General features: G+C 45.3%; 2 protein-coding genes across 4 annotated transcripts in view; one reads left to right on the top strand and one right to left on the bottom strand.

Moving 5' to 3' along the window:
• Positions 1-2,765: 2,765 nt before the first annotated feature.
• On the top strand, positions 2,766-5,338 carry LOC106586424 (translin). Of its 2 annotated transcripts, none has more exons than XM_014173662.3 (6): positions 2,766-3,000; positions 3,265-3,358; positions 3,737-3,833; positions 4,045-4,160; positions 4,420-4,499; positions 4,625-5,338. In XM_014173662.3, exons 1-6 carry the CDS (start codon positions 2,935-2,937, stop codon positions 4,853-4,855), a joined length of 684 nt encoding a protein of 227 aa, XP_014029137.1. In that variant the 5' UTR covers positions 2,766-2,934; the 3' UTR covers positions 4,856-5,338. The 2 variants fall into 2 exon arrangements, with proteins under 2 accessions (XP_014029137.1, XP_014029138.1); XM_014173663.3 differs by lacking the exon at positions 3,737-3,833 and adding an exon at positions 3,595-3,691.
• A 1,685-nt stretch (positions 5,339-7,023) lies between these two features.
• Positions 7,024-17,682, bottom strand: part of LOC106586423 (uncharacterized) — an 80,766-nt gene continuing 70,107 nt past the window's right edge. For both annotated transcript variants that reach the window (XM_014173658.3, XM_014173659.3), the window contains exons 4-8: positions 16,675-16,873; positions 14,531-14,732; positions 12,169-12,767; positions 11,861-12,006; positions 7,024-11,144 (exon numbers count right to left, since the gene is read on the bottom strand). In XM_014173658.3, coding sequence (XP_014029133.2) covers positions 10,325-11,144; positions 11,861-12,006; positions 12,169-12,767; positions 14,531-14,732; positions 16,675-16,873 — 1,966 coding nt within the window. In that variant the 3' untranslated portion in view covers positions 7,024-10,324. The remainder of the gene's footprint in view (positions 11,145-11,860; positions 12,007-12,168; positions 12,768-14,530; positions 14,733-16,674; positions 16,874-17,682) is intronic.

Here is a 17,682-nt window from a genome sequence, read left to right as displayed (position 1 = left end):
AAAATGTGAAGTCCAAGATGGACAAAGGGGGCGTTGTTGGGGCTGTGTTTCTGGACCTAAGGAAGGCTTTCGATACTGTTAACCATGAGATTCTCATCACAAAATTGTCCAAGTTCAACTTTTCCCCCGATGCCTTGAGATGGATGAAATCATACCTTGAAGGCAGAACTCAGTGTGTCAGAGTGAGCAATGAGCTGTCGCCCACTCTTAGCTATGATGTGGGCGTGCCCCAAGGGTCAATACTGGGGCCCCTCCTGTTCAGCCTGTATATTAATGATCTCCCTTCCGTTCGCACTGGGTCTGAAGTTCAAATGTATGCAGACGATACAGTGATATATGTGCATGCAAAGAGCAAACAACAAGCTGCACAAGAACTCACTACTGTAATGGTCCAGGTTACAAAGTGGCTCAGTGACTCGTGTTTGCATCTCAATGTGAAAAAAAACAGTTTGCATGTTCTTCACTAAGAGAGCAACAGATGCTACTGAGCCAGATGTCTATCTGTCAGGGGAGAAGCTCCAGGTGGTATCTGATTTTAAGTACCTTGGAATCATACTTGATTCCAACCTCTCTTTTAAAAAGCATGTGAAAAAGGTAATTCAAATAACCAAATTCAACCTAGCTAATTTCCGATTTATACGAAATTGTTTGACCACAGAGGTAGCAAAACTGTATTTCAAATCGATGATACTCCCCCACTTAACATACTGCTTGACTAGTTGGACCCAAGCTTGCTATACAACATTAAAACCTATTCAGTCTGTCTACAAACAGGCTCTCAAAGTGCTTGATAGGAAGCCCAATAGCCATCATCACTGTTACATCCTCAGAAAGCATGAGCTCCTGAGTTGGGAAAATCTTGTGCAATACACTGACGCATGTCTTGTATTCAAGATCCTAAATGGCCTGGCTCCCCCTCCACTCAGTATTTTTGTTAAACAGAAAACCCAAACATATGGCAGCAGATCCACAAGGTCTGCCATGAGAGGTGACTGTATAGTTCCCTTAAGGAAAAGCACCTTTAGTAAATCTGCTTTCTCTGTGAGCTTCCCATGTCTGGAATACACTGCCATCAGACACACATAACTGCACCACATATCACACTTTCACAAAATGCATGAAGACATGGCTAAAGGTCAATCAGACTTGTGAACATAATCCCTAGCTGTGTATTGCCGCTTTCCATGTTGTCTGTTGTCTGTAGCTTGTGAGGTGTGGAAACACTTTGTTGTTTTTATGGATTTTGTCTTGTTGCTTTTTGTTCTATGTTGCTCTGTCTGTATGCTACATCTTGCTTGTCCTATGTTGCTCTGTCTGTATGCTATGTCTTGCTTGTCCTATGTTACTCTGCGTGTGCTCACTGTTCAATGATTGTCTATATTGTAATTGTTTTTAATAACCTGCCCAGGGACTGCGGTTGATAATTAGCCGGCTGGCTAAAACCGGCACTTTTACTGAAACATTGATTATTAATGTGCACTGTCCCTGTAAAAATAAAATAAACTCAAACTCAAACATTGAGGGAGAGGTTGTTGTCCTGGCACCACACTGCCAGTTCTCTGAATGCCTAAATGTCGGTAGCCATGAAGTGCTTTGAAAGTCTGGTCATGGCTCACATCAATGGCTCACATCAACAGCATCCTCCCAGACACCCTAGACCCACTCCAATTCGCATACCACCCCAACAGATCCACAGATGACTCAATCTCAATCGCACTCCACACTGCCCTTTCTCACCTGGACAAAAGGAACACCTACGTGAGAATGCTGTTCATTGACTACAGCTCAGCGTTCAACACCATAGTGCCCACGAAGCTCATCACTAAGCTAAGGACCCTGGGACTAAACACCTCCCTCTGCAACTGGATCCTGGACTTCCTGACTGGCCGCCCCCAGGTGGTAAGAGTAGGCAACAACACCTCTGCCACGGTGATCCTTAACACTGGGGCCCCTTAGGGGTGTTCTGACATGAGGCTAAGGCTAGTAGCATAGCGTCTCTCTCCACTGAATACAGGCAGTTGACGTCAACAACCCTCATCGAATATTCAAATAACTACAATAATGAGACGTATCCACCAATTCTAAAGGATCCGCAGCCCACATTCCCGCTTCGTGGACAACGATTCAAATTGTTAACGCGGAGAGACAAGTACTGTATCTTGTCAGTATGTCGATCATCTTTGGTAACAGTCGTCTCGCGCCAAACTGCGCATGTGCTGGCCGTCAACTCAGGCACTAAGTAGCTGTGTTCGAATACCTATACTAACATACTGTATACTACATACTATTAGTTGATTTTAGTATACTGTAAACTAAGAGTATCGTTCCAGTTGAGCGTACTAGAGCTTTGCCTGTCTACCGGAAGTTGATGCTGTTGCTATGCAACGTCTTGCTAGCTTGTTAGCGTAACACATGACCAGCTAGACATTTTATGATTTCGGGTGTATTTGTAAATTCAATCTGGAGTGTCAGAGTGTGCTCTGGGCCTTCCTACATCCAGAGAGCTGTCAGATTGTCCATTTGTAACATTTGGAGCGTTCAGAGCGCACACTGGACACTCTGGCCGAGGGGGACGTTTGTTCCGAGCGTTCAACGGCAGTCAAGCACCCAAATCAAATGTCATATTCACAAATACAAACAAAACACCACATTTTATTACCGTGCAAAAATAAATTGAACAATATTTGAAGACAATTAAATACAAAAAAGCTGTTAGAATTATAAATGTGTATATGTCCCTTAAGGTCCTTGTGTAATGTGATATTGTACCCAATATCTGCTTTACTTGGTCTGTTTCGCAAGCGTTCCCAGAAATCTCGCGATGTTGCGCCTCTGGGTTTAGAAACTGTGGTTTAACTACCAACTATTTTGATTCATTTTGCAGAAAGAACCAAAGTATCATATCTTTTTTCAAAATACAATCATTTGTGTAATATGTCTGTCACGGAAATGTTCAGCTACATTCAGGCTTTTCTGAGTGCTGATCAAGAAATAAGAGAGGTAATCAATCAACAGGCTGCTTGCTAATGTTTTTGTCAATCGAGCTAGCACCGAACCACTAACAATTTACTCGCAGTCAGTAAGGTTTGCATCGAATATGTGAGGAATATAATAACATCCATTAAATGCACTGTATGTTAAACACTGTGTGCAAATGTATGTATTGCTAACTAACGTCAGGGCCGCTGATAGGACACACATGCATGCATTTCGTTTCTTCAAAATCAGATGTCTTGCTAGCTAACAGCGGATGTTCTCTTGCAGGACATAAGAAAAGTGGTACAGGTTCTGGAACAGACGGCGAGGGAGATCCTGACCCTGCTCCAAAGTGTCCATCAACCATCTGGCTTCAAAGAGAGTGAGTGCCCAATCGCATGAGGTGTAATTTAGTTATTCATTAGTGAACCGTAGCAAAACGTTTTACAATCAGTTAAGGTAGTCCCTAACTGTTTTGTTCCGTTTTCTTCTGTTTTTAGCCTAGTGAATACGACTCTGGACTATCACTTATGATGGCTTACCTTCCTGACTGACTCATTGCTTTGCAGGTCTCCATCACCTTGACATAACTGTTTCTGTTTTGTCCTGTCACTCTAGTTCCCAGTAAGTGTGTAATTGCTCTGGAACGGTTAAGCCCAGTCCATATGTACTTTGGAGAGCTCAAACCAAAATTCCCCCTGGAACAGCATTACAGGTAGCTACATAAACGTCTCTTTCTTGTCCCCCTGTCTGACATAAGTCCCCAGTAAGTGCGCAAAGGCCAAGGAACTGTTTTGTACAGTCAGGATGCACCTTGGAGAACTCAAAAACAAGTTCCCAGTGGAGCAGTACTACAGGTAGGCCCTACACATGGGTGAATCTGGAGTTGGCTACTTATTCATAACTACTTATTCACAGTTCCCGGTTCACAGAATGAAATTCAAGGGAAATTTCAAGTCTCTGTATTACCATGTTAAGTAATGGAATGATATTGTCTGCGTGTCTTCTCTCCTTGTTATTGAAAGGACAATCTAACACGTCATTTTCCATCCTTCACTCTGCTTCTAGGTTCCATGAGCACTGGAGGTTTGTTCTGCAGCGCCTGGCCTTCCTGGCAGCGTTCGTGGTCTACCTGGAGAGTGCGTCTCTGGTGACACGCGATGAAGTGGCACAAATACTAGGAAGTAGGTATCAGTTCATTTCGGTGCTTTTTTTTAGCTTTCCCGGTTCCCCCGGTGGATGGAGTTTGAACATTTTAGACCATTCCATTGGTAAATCTCTGCCCACCATGAGCACTAGGCAAGCTAATACGAATGCACCTATTGCCTTGAGTTTAGCTTTTCTCATGGCAATGGGTGCAATCGCAGACTGTTCCTCTCAGACAGTCAATCGGCAGTCAAGTAGTGTGCTGTGGTGGTCATACATTTTCCCTATTTCTTGCAGTCGAGGTGGTGCGAGAGAAGGGATTCCACCTCGATGTTGAGGATTACCTGGCAGGTGTGCTGATCATGGCCAGTGAACTGGTGAGAATGAATTAAGTGGCTTCATAAATTCTATTACATCAGACAATACCAATTTCAATAATATAAGATTACTTTTTGGATGGATTATTTACATGTATAAAGTCATCTGTGTCTGTCCTCTCTAGTCTCGCCTGGCGGTGAACAGCGTCACAGCAGGGGACTATGGCCGCCCCCTCCGAATCTCCAACTTCATCAACGAGCTGGACTCTGGCTTCCGACTACTCAACCTCAAGAACGACCCCCTGAGGAAGCGCTACGACGGCCTCAAGTACGACGTGAAGAAGATAGAGGAGGTGGTCTACGACCTGTCTATCCGTGGCCTGACCAAGGAGCAGGAGGCTGGGGGAGACAAGTAGAGCTGTTGGGGGTGGAGGTGTAGGGCCGGGGCTCTACCCTAGGCTGGCACCTGACCTCTCCATAACTGGGACTGTGGAGTCTTGACCTGCTGAATGGCAGGAATAGGAGGTCTGTGGCCCCACTAGCCTAGGACAGACTTGTGCATGTGATGAATGACAGTCTTGTCAGTGGGGTTTGAAAGCCTTTGATATAGAGGCACAGTTTGAAGGGGAGGGGTTGTTCCAGTTTGATTACTGGGGTTTGGAAATGTTCACTGTAATATCCAACATCATACTGTAATATGCCTGTTATTATCTTTCCGTGGTTTTTGCTGTTCATATGTTTTGTACTGGTGTATGAATTATTGTTGTTAATTTCATTTAAGGGGGTGCTGACTGGGTGTAAACCTCCACCCAGAAGTAAAGAGAAAGTGTTACCTACCATGTTTAAGAAGCACTTATTCTGTTTTAGTTCATGAGCAAATAAATGATGATTTTGAGCCATTGGTCTGCCAAAAGCCACGTGATATAACATAGGAATTTGCGTTTGGCTAGTTTGGTCTCTGATTGTTCTGTTCGGGGTTTATATCTCAAAATGTTCAAACAACCAATCAACAAAACATCAGAGGGAAGCAAGGAGACTAGGGGAGAATCTCAATCGCCTACTCCTCGCCTCCTCAAAACCCATTGTAGGAGAAGGTCAGCGGGACGGCGCCGCTGGCTTTCCAATCCAATGGGTTTTGAGAAAGAGGCGAGGAGTAGGCGATTGAGATTCATCCTAGTAGGAGAGGACAAGAGGAATCACAGGGAGATTCTCATTTGGGGAAAAGACCATCCTCTCCTCGACGACTCCGTCCTCTGCGTGACCCGGAAACTGATAAGTGGTCGACGAGAGTGTCAATTTGTTAGTAAGCGAACGGAAGTGTCCTCCCCTCGATAACCAACTTTCATTGAAGATAGTCATGTTTATCCTACCTGAGTCGTTTGCGGAAGACTTTTGATATCTGCCACACCCCCTTTGAATCAGCTGTTTTGTCGGAGGAGAAAAACATGCACACGTTTAAAAACGATATGCTACTTATAGTTTTATCTATAAAATGTCTGCAACAACTAGCAAAATACATTGTTACTACTTTACACCTTTTGGGAATCCTCTGTAAACATCATTTGCCTGACGACCCGGTTATGGACAAGAGAGTCTCAATTCATACAAATTCATTTGTTTCCACATTTACTTGCCACTTCTCTTTGATTACCTTTGATCTTTTTCAAAAGGAGGGGAGAGAGGAGTTAGCAATACCAATGGAGAATCTCCCTAGGAAAGAGCCATGGTGAATCTCAATTATAGTATTTCCTTGTCTCCTCTCTCCTTGCCTCCTCCGAACGCATTGGAGGAGAAGCATCCAAGGGGAGGAACCCCAGAACTTCTGCTCCAATGCGCAAATTTTTGTACATTTCTCAATTGCATTGTTGGGAAAGGGCTCGTAAGTAAGCATTTCACGGTAAAGTCTACGCCTGTTGTACTCGTTGATTGTGAGAAGGCGAGGAGAAAGCATGTGAGGAATCAAGGAAATACAATTGAGATCTATCCCCATTCAGGTTAGAATGGTAATTGACGTCTGCTAATGGCGTCTCATCACTCAGCTATGTACACAGCAGACATGGCAGTGTCAGCTGGAGACAGGAAAATACTGTACTTCATTCATGGAAAAGCTTTGTCTTAAAATATAGATTTTGATACGTTGTTATGGCCACTCCATGCATCTACTGCATATGTACCTTACTGTAGTTGAATTGTAGTAAATATCATTTAATGTATTGTGGCACTTCGTATGTGCATTTTTTATTTGTGACTCCTTTCAAAGAATTCCACCTGATTTAAAGGAATATTGTGTCTTTTTTATGAATTTGAAAATGTTCCAAATAACTTTTTCTACATAATAGTATGTATTGTTTTTTTTGTCCTAGTTGGTGACAAAGAAGCACTTTTCACTGAAAAGAGAGACTTCTGTCCAAACAACATGCTATAGTACATGTAAGTCCAAATGCCGTGTACCTTTTCTGAATGAACCAAGCCTTATTTGCATAAGAGAACACCTTGCTCACTATTTCAGAATATCACTTACCTCAAGGCACAGTGGATGCCAATGGATAGCAATAAGTGGAAATGAGTTACATACAAAGACATATGTTTTTAACATGTCATTTTTTAATATAATTCACAATATCTTACATAAAGGAAATATTACATTAGGTCTTTAAAATACAGAGGAAAACATTTGACAGTTCAGCAGGTCTAGGATATTGAAAAGGGTATTTTCAAACTGTTACACAGCATCAGTCTTCTCATATACTGTACGGTAGTAATCATTTAGTGGAACAAGATGGAAGCGGAAAGAATTCTAACCATAGTAATAGATTGGGATTCTAGAAATAGAACGAGATTCTAATTCTATGATTGTAACAGGGTAACGCCATTGGAAGGTGATGAACAGTAAGAGACAGGCAGTAGTCTACTCTGTACACCATTCTCTGCCCCAAAGTACATTCACTACCTCATTGACATGTGCTACTCCTGGACTAGACCTAATCAGACTGAACAGTATACATAGGTTAGATTTAGATGATAAGTATTGCCTTGACCTGCTGTGTGTAGTCAGCTGTGGTCTTATACGTTTCCCTAACATAAAGAGTTCTGTAAATAAACCATACAACAGACAGAATAAAGCTTTTGAATTCATGAACTGCAGATAGCGTTGGAGAGTGACAGTCACACTATTCTCTGGATCTAGTTTGTAGTCTTAATTATAAAGTGCATCAAACAGAAAGAAGAGCCTTTAGATTCAGAAACATCAGACACAAAACCACATGTTAGAAGTAGGGAAGTCACGCTTGAGATAAGAGCTCAGGTAAACTATGACGTAATAATGTAGTAACACTAGTAGCCAGATGGAGTGATAAGTATTGCCTGTAAGGTCTAGTCTGGCATCCAGATTGGTAAATGCAGTGTTCAGACTGGTATAACCAGGCTATATGTAACTTCTGCTACCTAGGGGCAGAGGGCTGTCTGACTCGGTGACCATTTCCAGATACTCAACGTTTTATCAATGTTACTTTGACTGACAACAGAAAAAATAATTTTTGTTAATTTAGAGTGAAATAAATACCCAAGGCACAAAAGCTCATAATTTCCCCATCTGCTTGTCGTGGAACGGAGCACTGTGGGGACATTTGAGTGGAGCTACTGTTTGCTTTAGCTACTAAACTCATGGTCCAGGTTGACCAACCAGTGTTTGAGGCCTTTCCACCTCCACTTTGGCCATGCTCTACTACCACATTCAGTTGCAGGTAAAGGCTTTTTCGAGTTTGAATAAGCAGTTGGAAAATACTGGTTGGGGCAAAACCAGGCCTAGGATTGAAGTTCAAGTGCACATTATTCTAGGGTCTTAACCTATAATATCACTGACACTCATAGGTGGTATAATAAGCTCTCGATTTACACCAATTACAAAGTCTGACCAGATGTGAAGAAACAAAACTAAATAGCTAAAATTGCACAAATTATTGCTGCTTTGTGACTTGAACCCAGCCCAGTGATATACATATGTCCACCCAGTGTGTCTGAAAGACACTGTCTGCCTGGCATCCATAGTACTGTAGAAAGTCTCATGGGGTAGTAGGGAGTTTTGTCTGACAACTGAGTGACTTTCTTATTTGGATGCCGTATAGCTGCTCTTCTCTCCTGGCAGTGGACAGTGCTCCTGACACAGAAGGCAAAAAAAAGAGGGAAGAACCCAGTGCTTTTGACTTACCTTGGTCAGGTAAACAAAAAACTCAAGTTCCCGTCTTTTTTTACTAAGCTGTAGTCCAAGTCCCCATTGTATAACTTAACATAGTTTTTCACTCATTTGTGCATTTTCATGAATACTACAGAGTAAACTTTTTCATGTTTTTTCAATCATCAACTTCAACCATGCTTTTCAACGCAGACACCTTGTTAGTCAGTATACTGAAAACAATTATCTTTCTTCAAGAGCAAACCATTTTGACAATCAAGGCCGGCAGTGTTCCCAACCAACCAAGTGTCTTTTTTGGTCATCCAAGTGGCTGATCGTTTTTTGACAGAAGCTAAAAACTACACTGAACAAAAATATAAACGCAACATGTAAAGTGTTGGTCCAATGTTTCATGAGCTCAAGTAAAAGATTCCAAATAATTTCCATATGCACAAAACGCTTATTTCTCTAAATTTTTTGCCACAAATTTGTTTACATCCATGTTAGTGAGCATTTCTCCTTTGCCAAGATAATCCATCCACCTGACAGGTTTGGCATATCAAGAAGCTGATTAAACAGCATGATCATTACACAGGTGCACCTTGTGCTGGGGACAGTAAAAGGCCACTCTAAAATGTGCAGTTTTGTCTCACAACGCAATGCCACAGATGCCTCAAGTTTTGAGGGAGCGTGCAGTTGGCATTCTGACTGCAGGAATGTCCACCAGAGCTGTTGCTGGAGAATTTAATGTTAATTTCTCTACCATAAGCTGGCAGTATCACAACCACAGACCAAGTGTAACCACGCCAGCCCAGGACCTCCACATCCAGCTTCTTCACCCCATGGTGGGGGTGGGGTTATGGTATGGGCAGGCATAAGCTACGGACAACGAACACAATTGCATTTTATCAATGGCAATTTGAATACATAGACATACTATTACGAGATCCTGAGGCCCATTGTCGTGCCATTCATCCCCCGCCATCACCTCATGTTTCAGCATGATAATGCATGGCCCCAAGTCGCAAGGATCTGTACACAATTCAGCTGAAAATGTCCCAGTTCTTCCATGGCCTGCATACTCACCAGACATGTCACCCATTGAGCATGTTTGGGATGTTATGGATCAACATGTACGACAGCGTGTTCCAGTTCCTGCCAATATCCAGAAACTTCGCACAGCCATTGAAGAGGAGTGGGACAACATTCCACAGGCCACAATCAACAGCCTGATCAATTCTATGCGAAGGAGATGTGTCGCTTTGCATGAGGCAAATGGTGGTCACATCAGATACTGGTTTTCTGATCCACGCCCCTACCTTTTTTTTAAAGGTATCTTTGACCAACAGATGCATATCTGTATTCCCAGTCATGTGAAATCCATAGATTTGGGCCTAATGAATTTATTTCAATTGACTGATTTCCTTATATGAACTGTAAAATCTTTGAAATTGTTGCATGTTGCTTTTATATTTTTGTTCAGTGTATATCTTCATACATTTCGTTACAATATGGTGCACTTGTAGTTTTTCTTAGAAAAAAGTGTTATCCTCACCATAACATGGAACCTCATAAGCCTCAATCAAACCCCATCCTAAAACTTCAGAAACAATTGGTCCACCAGAAGCATGGTCAGTTCTTCTTGCAGGAGTAGTACATCTATTTACACTGGTATCCAGGCAAAGAGTAAAACGGTGTTCCTCAGGGTTCGGTCTCAGGACCTGCCCTGGTTTGTGTTTATCATGATATTGGGAAGTGCGTTACGCCTCTTCCTCCACGGTCCCAGGTCACGGGTATACCTCTTGATCTGCCGGAACCACTGCTGCGTGCGGGATTTGTCAGATGCCCTGAAAACAAAGGCCTCCTTCCGTATATCCAGCACCTCAAAGGTGTCCTCACAGTCAGGGTCGGCCGACACCACACAGTTGGCCAGACGGATGGGCTCCCTGAGCACAGTGAACTTGCCGCTGCTCTTGTCTTTGATGAGCACCAGCACACCATCCCAGACACCGTGCTCCTGCTGCTCCACCTTAGCTCCGCCGTCTGTCGGAGACAGCCCCTCCCCAGGCCGCTGTGTACGCACCATCAGCAGGCCCTGGACGTTCTGGAACTTGAGACCTTTACTGCCCTTCTTTACCCACTGTCCGTCTGCTGGCTGGGAGAGCTGCAGGGGCCCCTCCATGACGAAGCGTGTGTTCTCCCTGGCCCAGCCCACCGTCTTCATGGACATCTCCCGCATCTCAATGTTGATGACCTCGCGGTTCTTGCGGCTGTCGCGGCGAAAGGAACGCAGCGACCAGGTGAGTGTTCCTTCCTGCTTGGTCTTCATGTTGATGTGCTCCAGGTGTGACTCCACGCGGCTCTTGGCCTCTCGGAGGCGGGCGTGGTCCGGGTGGCACTCTGTGGTGGCCTTGCTGATGCGGCTCAGCAGGAGGGGGTACTTGGTGACCCTCTGGAGGGGGGCCATGAGGAATGACCGCAGGTTCATACGCCGCAGGGCTGTATTGTCATTCTGGGAGACATCCAGGAAGATCCTGGGAGGCGAGGAGCGAGAGTGAGAGGGAGGGAGAAAGAGAGAGAGAAAGTGAGAGAAAGGGGGAGAAAGGGGGAGGGACAAAGAGCGAGGGAGGGAGAGAGAGAAAGAAAGACAAAGAATGATATTAGCATACTGTTTAATTGCGATTGTAGGCCAGAGGTTCTCAGACCTAATTCTAAATTTGAGAGAAGTGGGAATCACAACCCACTGGGCAAAAACTGGTTGAATCAACGTTGTTTCCACATCATTTCATCTTTTTTTCACCCAACTTTGAATCTAAATCCAATGACATGGTGACATTTTTTGTTGATTTCACGTTAGTTGACAACTCAACCATATGTAAACCAAAGCTAGACGTTGAACAGACGTGCCCAGTGGGAAGACAAGGCAGGCTGAGTCATTATGGGTGAGATGTGATGTAGTTGGCTGGGTCTAAAAAAAGTTATGACTTCAGCACTGTTCTCAAAATAGGACCAGTTATGAATTAATCATAACCTTCCGTCTCTTCCATTAAGAATAACACAACGCAGTGGGAAATTAGGGTTCAAAGTTACTGTTCCAGTACTCAGAGCACAGAAGAGGGCAAGAGCGCAGAGAATTCCTAAACAATACATTTTGTGTACATTTTTATCTTAGTCTCGATCTTGAATTAGGAAAAATAAAAACCAAAGTTCCCTTATTTGTCTTTGAAGTGCTATTTTATACACTCTTTACCTGAGCAGTTCCTTCTCCTTCTCCAAGGTGTTGAGCATGTTGACAGAAGTGGACTGCTGCAGGCAGTACGTCTGGAAGGCTGGCAGCATGTTGACAAACTCCAGGAAAATCTCTCCAATGCACACTGTTAGGAGGTCCTCATCTCCCTGAAAGGGAACAATAACAATGACAATGATTCCATTGATCACTGTGTAACCACAACTCAAAATCAGAGCCATAGATGCAAGGATTTGCTGCCTATGAGATCGGCATAATTTTAAACATTTGTTGAGCTGACTGGTGCTCTAGGTTCAAAAGTGTCACCTCACCTGGTCAAAGGCCTGATCAATGCTGTCCTGCAGATGTTCAGTGAAGCGTTCGTTGACGTCTATGAGCTCCTGAACGTTGCTGAACACCACAGTCAGCTGTTCTGAGGTCAGCAGCCCGGCACTCTGCATGGGACCGTAGAACTCCTCCTTGATGATCCTCAGGTCCTCCCCGTAGCTTGACTCCGTGTTCAGGAACTCCAAGATGGCTTCCTTCCTCTCTGTCCTCAGCTTGGAGCAGCGCTCACACATACCGGTACCCTCCCCGTCCGTCCGGGCCACCCCATGCCCGTCTCTCTGGCCACAGTCTGGGCAGGGTCTTTGGGCCTCCCAGGCCCGAAGGGAGTTAGAGGGTCTCTTCCAGCCGCGGGCCAGGCAGGGTCCAATCCCGCTGTCCACCCGTTCTACCTCTGCCCCTCCGCTGCTGCGTACTCTCCGGGTATCTTCGTCATCGTCGCGGTCGTCACACAGGCCCACCACGCCGCTGTCGGCACTGAGGCTGCTCACGGTGCTCCAGCGGTTATGCCCAGCCCTTGTCACGCCCAGAACCCCAAGACGCTCCTCACCGCGGGGCTCAGAGCGCACCCGCACCGAGGCAGGTGCTATGAGACACACATGCACAGAAAGGAACACAGGTTAGACCAACTAATGTTTAGAAACACACAATATCTCTATGGGCTAGATTCAAGTCACACGCCATTGTGTACAGGAGGCCTCCCTGTCTCCATTCAATCCCACATTGTTGTAATGCAAAATTATATAAATGGATAACATGGTCAGATATGTAAAAAACAATCTTACCCCCACACCATCCCCTCACCTCTAAGGCTTGACCCTTGTTCTGGCAATAATGTCAGTAGTATCAGGTCAACATTACTATATAGCAGGGGTAGGCAACTAGATTCAGCCGCGGACCAATTTTTGTTGGAACATAATAATAATAATTTATACACTGCAAATTATTATTTACAATGACGGGCTACTGGGGAACAGTGGGTTAACTGCCTTGTTCAGGGGCAGAAAAACTGATTTTTCCCTTGTCAGCTCAGGGATTCGATCCAGCAACCTTTCAGTTACTGGCCCAACGCTCTAACCACTAGGCTACCTGCCGCCCCAAAAAGAGATTGTATTTGAAAATAACAATAATTTCATACCTTGATTACATTGAGACACGATCACAAACCTTTTTTATTTGTGGGAATACTTGGAAACAGATTTTCTAAAATAAACAAATTTTTAGCTGAATTCCTGTTAGCAATAAGGGAATTGAGGAGTGAAAGGTCACAAACATTCTGAGAATATGTTGTTCTATAACTCGACAGAGCAGCCCTATCCTGAAGAGACAATACCTGTAGGCTCCTACTCTTCAAAACAGGCCCAATCTTAAAATGTCAGGCTAAGTTAGTGTAAGGGCCTCTGAAGATTGCCATCTAAAATCACATGCGATAGCTAGCTCCTTTACAGTGATTCAGCTGGCTGCCCTGAACACAATCTGAGGAGAACAGAGAGGGGGGCTGAGGCTCTAAATATGAGCCTAGTGATTCAGAATGTTTCAATAGCAGAAAGACAGTCACACTGCAGTGTTGAGGTCCATAATGTAAAGCTGAGGCCAGCACTTTAGAGAGAGTAAGTGAGGTCATAGCCAAGAACAATAACGTTTTGGGCAGCCTGAGGTTGGGTTCATGTGGGTTTTGGTTTCTTAACCTGGCTCATTGTTAGACTGTACAACATGGGCTCCATGCCAGACAAAGCCGCAGAGAAGACTGCCCAAACAGTAAGTAGGATGAGAAGGATGTGTGTGATGACTTGTGTGGGTAGTTTTGTGGAATGGTGCGTTGTCAGAGGAATTAACACACGAAGAGAGGCTTGTGTTAGGAAAGACTATTGGATAAAGACTGAGGATAATGTGTGATTATGATGAAGTTGGACTGTTGATTTGATATGGGCTGAACAGGGATGTTTGATATGTGCTACACAGGGATGTTTGATATGGGCTAGACAGGGATGTTTGATATGGGCTGAACAAGGATGTTTGATATGGGCTGAACAGGGATGTTTGATATGTGCTAGACAGGGATGTTTGATATGGGCTAGACAGGGATGTTTGATATGTGCTAGACAGGGATGTTTGATATGGGCTGAACAAGGATGTTTGATATGTGCTAGACAGGGATGTTTGATATGGGCTAGACAGGGATGTTTGATATGGGCTAGACAGGGATGTTTGATATGGGCTAGACAGGGATGTTTGATATGGGCTAGACAGGGATGTTTGATATGGGCTAGACAGGGATGTTTGATATGGGCTAGACAGGGATGTTTGATATGGGCTAGACAGGGATGTTTGATATGTAGCTCCACTCACCACTGTCCCTGTCCCGACGCTGGCTGTGGAGGCATGCAGCTGCAGCGATCTTCATCTCCAGCTGTTTGCGCTTGGTGGCATCGGCCGGCATGGGGTCGCTGTAGTGGGGCCGGAGGCGGCACTCGCGCTGGGCCCTCACCGACTCGGCCGGCTCATAGGCTGCGTCTGAGCTGGAGCGCCTGCAGCCCAGGCCAGAGTTAAGCTGATTGGAGAAACACACCAGTCAATCAACTGTACATGTCATCTGCTATTGGCTGAAAGAGGCATGGTCAGTGTTGATAGAGAGAGGGAGACAGAGAGAGAGATGTAAGCATCATGTGAGAGGCTATAGGAAGTGGGTTTACTGTATCATACACTCAGGGGCCTGAGAGAGCATTCTCTGTAGCATAGACTACCCCTGTTAATGGTGCCATCATGGGCTGAACTGCAACAGATATTAATCCATTCTGAACCTGGTTGGTTTGACAAATTAAATGGTGTTTAATATCCTGAGACACAGACTGTACTTTAAACATGACAGCTTTGACTCTGAGAGGCTCTCAATGTTGCATGTACTCAGACTGACAGACAGACCAACTCAGACTGACAGACAGACCAACAGACGGACAGACGGACAGACAGACTGACCGACCGACCAAGGGCACATATCTGTATCTGTTTCCTTCACGGAATTACTTGGGGAGCCTTGGAATGGAATAGCAATTCTAGGGAATAGGAATGCAAGGGAATCCTTTGAGGTTGTAGAAAATATCCCAAATAGCAGAGACAACAGGACAAGTCTATCCTTTTTAGATAAACAATGGAATTTCCCAACAACACATAACAGCCTGACACAATGGCACCAATGCTGGGTGCTGTTCAAGAATGGATTGGGTGGATTGCGTTGGTGTCTGTCAAATTATTCATGGTGGGCCTCAGTATGGAACTATGGATCAGGTGAAAGGTCATCAGACTGACTCGTAACCGCTGAACCCTCACCCCTGACCCCTCAACTCTCTACAGACGCACATTCAGCATCATTAGGCGATTGACAGCATTGAGTGATAGCAGCTCATTGATTGACAGATCATCATTGATCGGCCCCCAAACTGCTAATGTCTAGATTCTGTGGTTCCTAGCATCAGCTTGATAAACAACAGATAGCTGCAGACCATTACATGATAAACAACATTGCTGTGGATAAAAGGGCATTGGGGTAAGTTTTCATATTCAAACAAAACGAGGATGGGAAATAAGACACATATCTAAGGCTCTAGTATCGCACAGAACAATTAATGACGCAGTTCGATGCGGGTACTAATGAATTGCGGTTGGCCATTGCTGGAAACATGCACAGCCCTTCTCCATGCATTTAATAAACAGTGCATGCAACAGCAACAATGACTATGAGCAAAAAGCAATGGTGGCATATACAACGTTAGCATTCGTTCTCACCTATAGCATCCTTCCTCATACAAAATACATGACGGCCATAAACCCAACGACCCTGGCTATCGATGCTGCTGCTGTAACCTCAACCCCAGCAGAGGCTAAGACGTGTTGCTCGGATTATAGCAGAAATGAACACAATGCACCGACAGCTACTGACGGACGGCTAGCGTCTGGGTAGCTGCGTTGTTTCACACAGAGAGGACCAGACAGACAGCCGAGCCAGCAGAGCAGCACAGCACAAAGATTAGATGAAGAAGCCCAGTTAGTTACCACCATGAACCTGCTCTTCAATCCTCCCTCTCTGCTGATTCCTGTTCCCAGGCAGATGCAGAGCTGAGCTGAGCTGGGAGGAAGACGCTGAGACTGAGGCTGGAGCTGCATGCCTGCATGCCTGCAGTTGTCAGGGGCTCATCACATACCTCTGCCTGCCTGCCTGGCTGTGAATGTGTGTGTGTGTGTGTGTGTGTGTGTGTGTGTGTGTGTGTGTGTGTGTGTGTGTGTGTGTGTGTGTGTGTGTGTGTGTGTGTGTGTGTGTGTGTGTGTGTGGTCCGCCTGCCTGCCTGGATACGCAATCCCTCTATTCTGTTCTGTTCTTCCCTAACCATCCTCACATTCCCCTGTCTGTGTGCGTGCTTCAGCCCACTGCTATCCCCAGCATGTTGAGTGAGTGAGAGACAGAAAGAGAGAGAGGGAGAGAGAGAGATTCTCCTTACACATTCTGCAGCTAGTTCCTCTCCTCCTGCTCCTCCTGCTTCAGGCTTGTCGCAAGACTCCGCTCCGCAGGCCGTCGTGGTTGTCATGGAAACAGCAGAGGAGTGACAGTCCGGTGGGGGAGCGGTGATGTCAGTGCTTTCGTCCTGGTCACCTGACAGCCTGACGGGGGCCTCCGCCGCTGCAATCTCTGCACTGCAGCTGGAGACAGAGAAGGACGGGGGGGAGAGGGAAAAAAGAGAGGAGAGAGAGAGGGAGAGAGAAAGGATAGAGAGAAAGAAAGAGAGAGGGAGTGAGGGGAAGAGATGAGGGGTGTTAGAGACGGCAGAATGGCAGAGGATAGAATTATGATTCCTGGCACCTCTCTCCTCTCCTCCCACCATCCAAATCATTCAGTTTCATCAGACCTCCCCCTCCTCCTCCCTTCCCTCTCTCCCCCTCCTTCCTCCTCCTCTCCACCCCTCCAGGGACCTCTCCCCCTCCTCTCCTTCTTCTCTCCCCAGCAGAGGGGCTCTTGGGCTGGGTAATTTGACGCATCAATTCCCATTAACACCTGAACTCCTGGACCACAGGGCAGGATGGCAAGATACTGCCTCCCATCACTCTACATGCATCACACATCTGCCTCTGGTTCCTTTGTGTGCCGACCAGCCGTGCTCCGAGCATGTGTCAGCCGTGTGTGTGCGCACCCAGGGACATTGCCTGCTCCTGAGCTCTCTCCACATAGACATGCATGTATGTGGGCATGCATACACACATACGCACACATGCACACACACACAGACAGTATGAGCTAGCTGCTGAATGAACATTAGAACAGATCAGTCTGCCTGCCACAATCATGGTGTCCGTTCGCGTCACATTGTGATTGAATGCACTATACAGACAATGGAGAAGAAAAATCACAATATCCTTCCCAAAGCTCCATTTAAATGTATCTCTCCTGGCAAGAAAATAGCCTAGCTATTTGGCCAGGGATGTAAACTGTACCCTAGGAATTTGCAATAGTC

This window comes from Salmo salar, chromosome 25 (genome assembly GCF_965601325.2).
Source record: "Salmo salar chromosome 25, fSalSal1, whole genome shotgun sequence".
In the NCBI taxonomy this organism is placed as follows: Eukaryota; Metazoa; Chordata; class Actinopteri; order Salmoniformes; family Salmonidae; genus Salmo; species Salmo salar.
The sequence above is the reverse complement of the archived record's forward strand: the minus strand, read 5'-3'. Positions and strand labels throughout refer to the sequence as shown.

Coding starts and splice junctions, on each gene's coding strand:
- LOC106586424 (XM_014173662.3), top strand. CDS start 2,935: ATGTCTGTCACGGAAATGTTCAGCTACATTCAGGCTTTTCTGAGTGCT. Junction 3,834..4,044: donor CCAGTGGAGCAGTACTACAG/GTAGGCCCTACA, acceptor CTCTGCTTCTAG/GTTCCATGAGCACTGGAGGT. Junction 4,161..4,419: donor AGTGGCACAAATACTAGGAA/GTAGGTATCAGT, acceptor TATTTCTTGCAG/TCGAGGTGGTGCGAGAGAAG.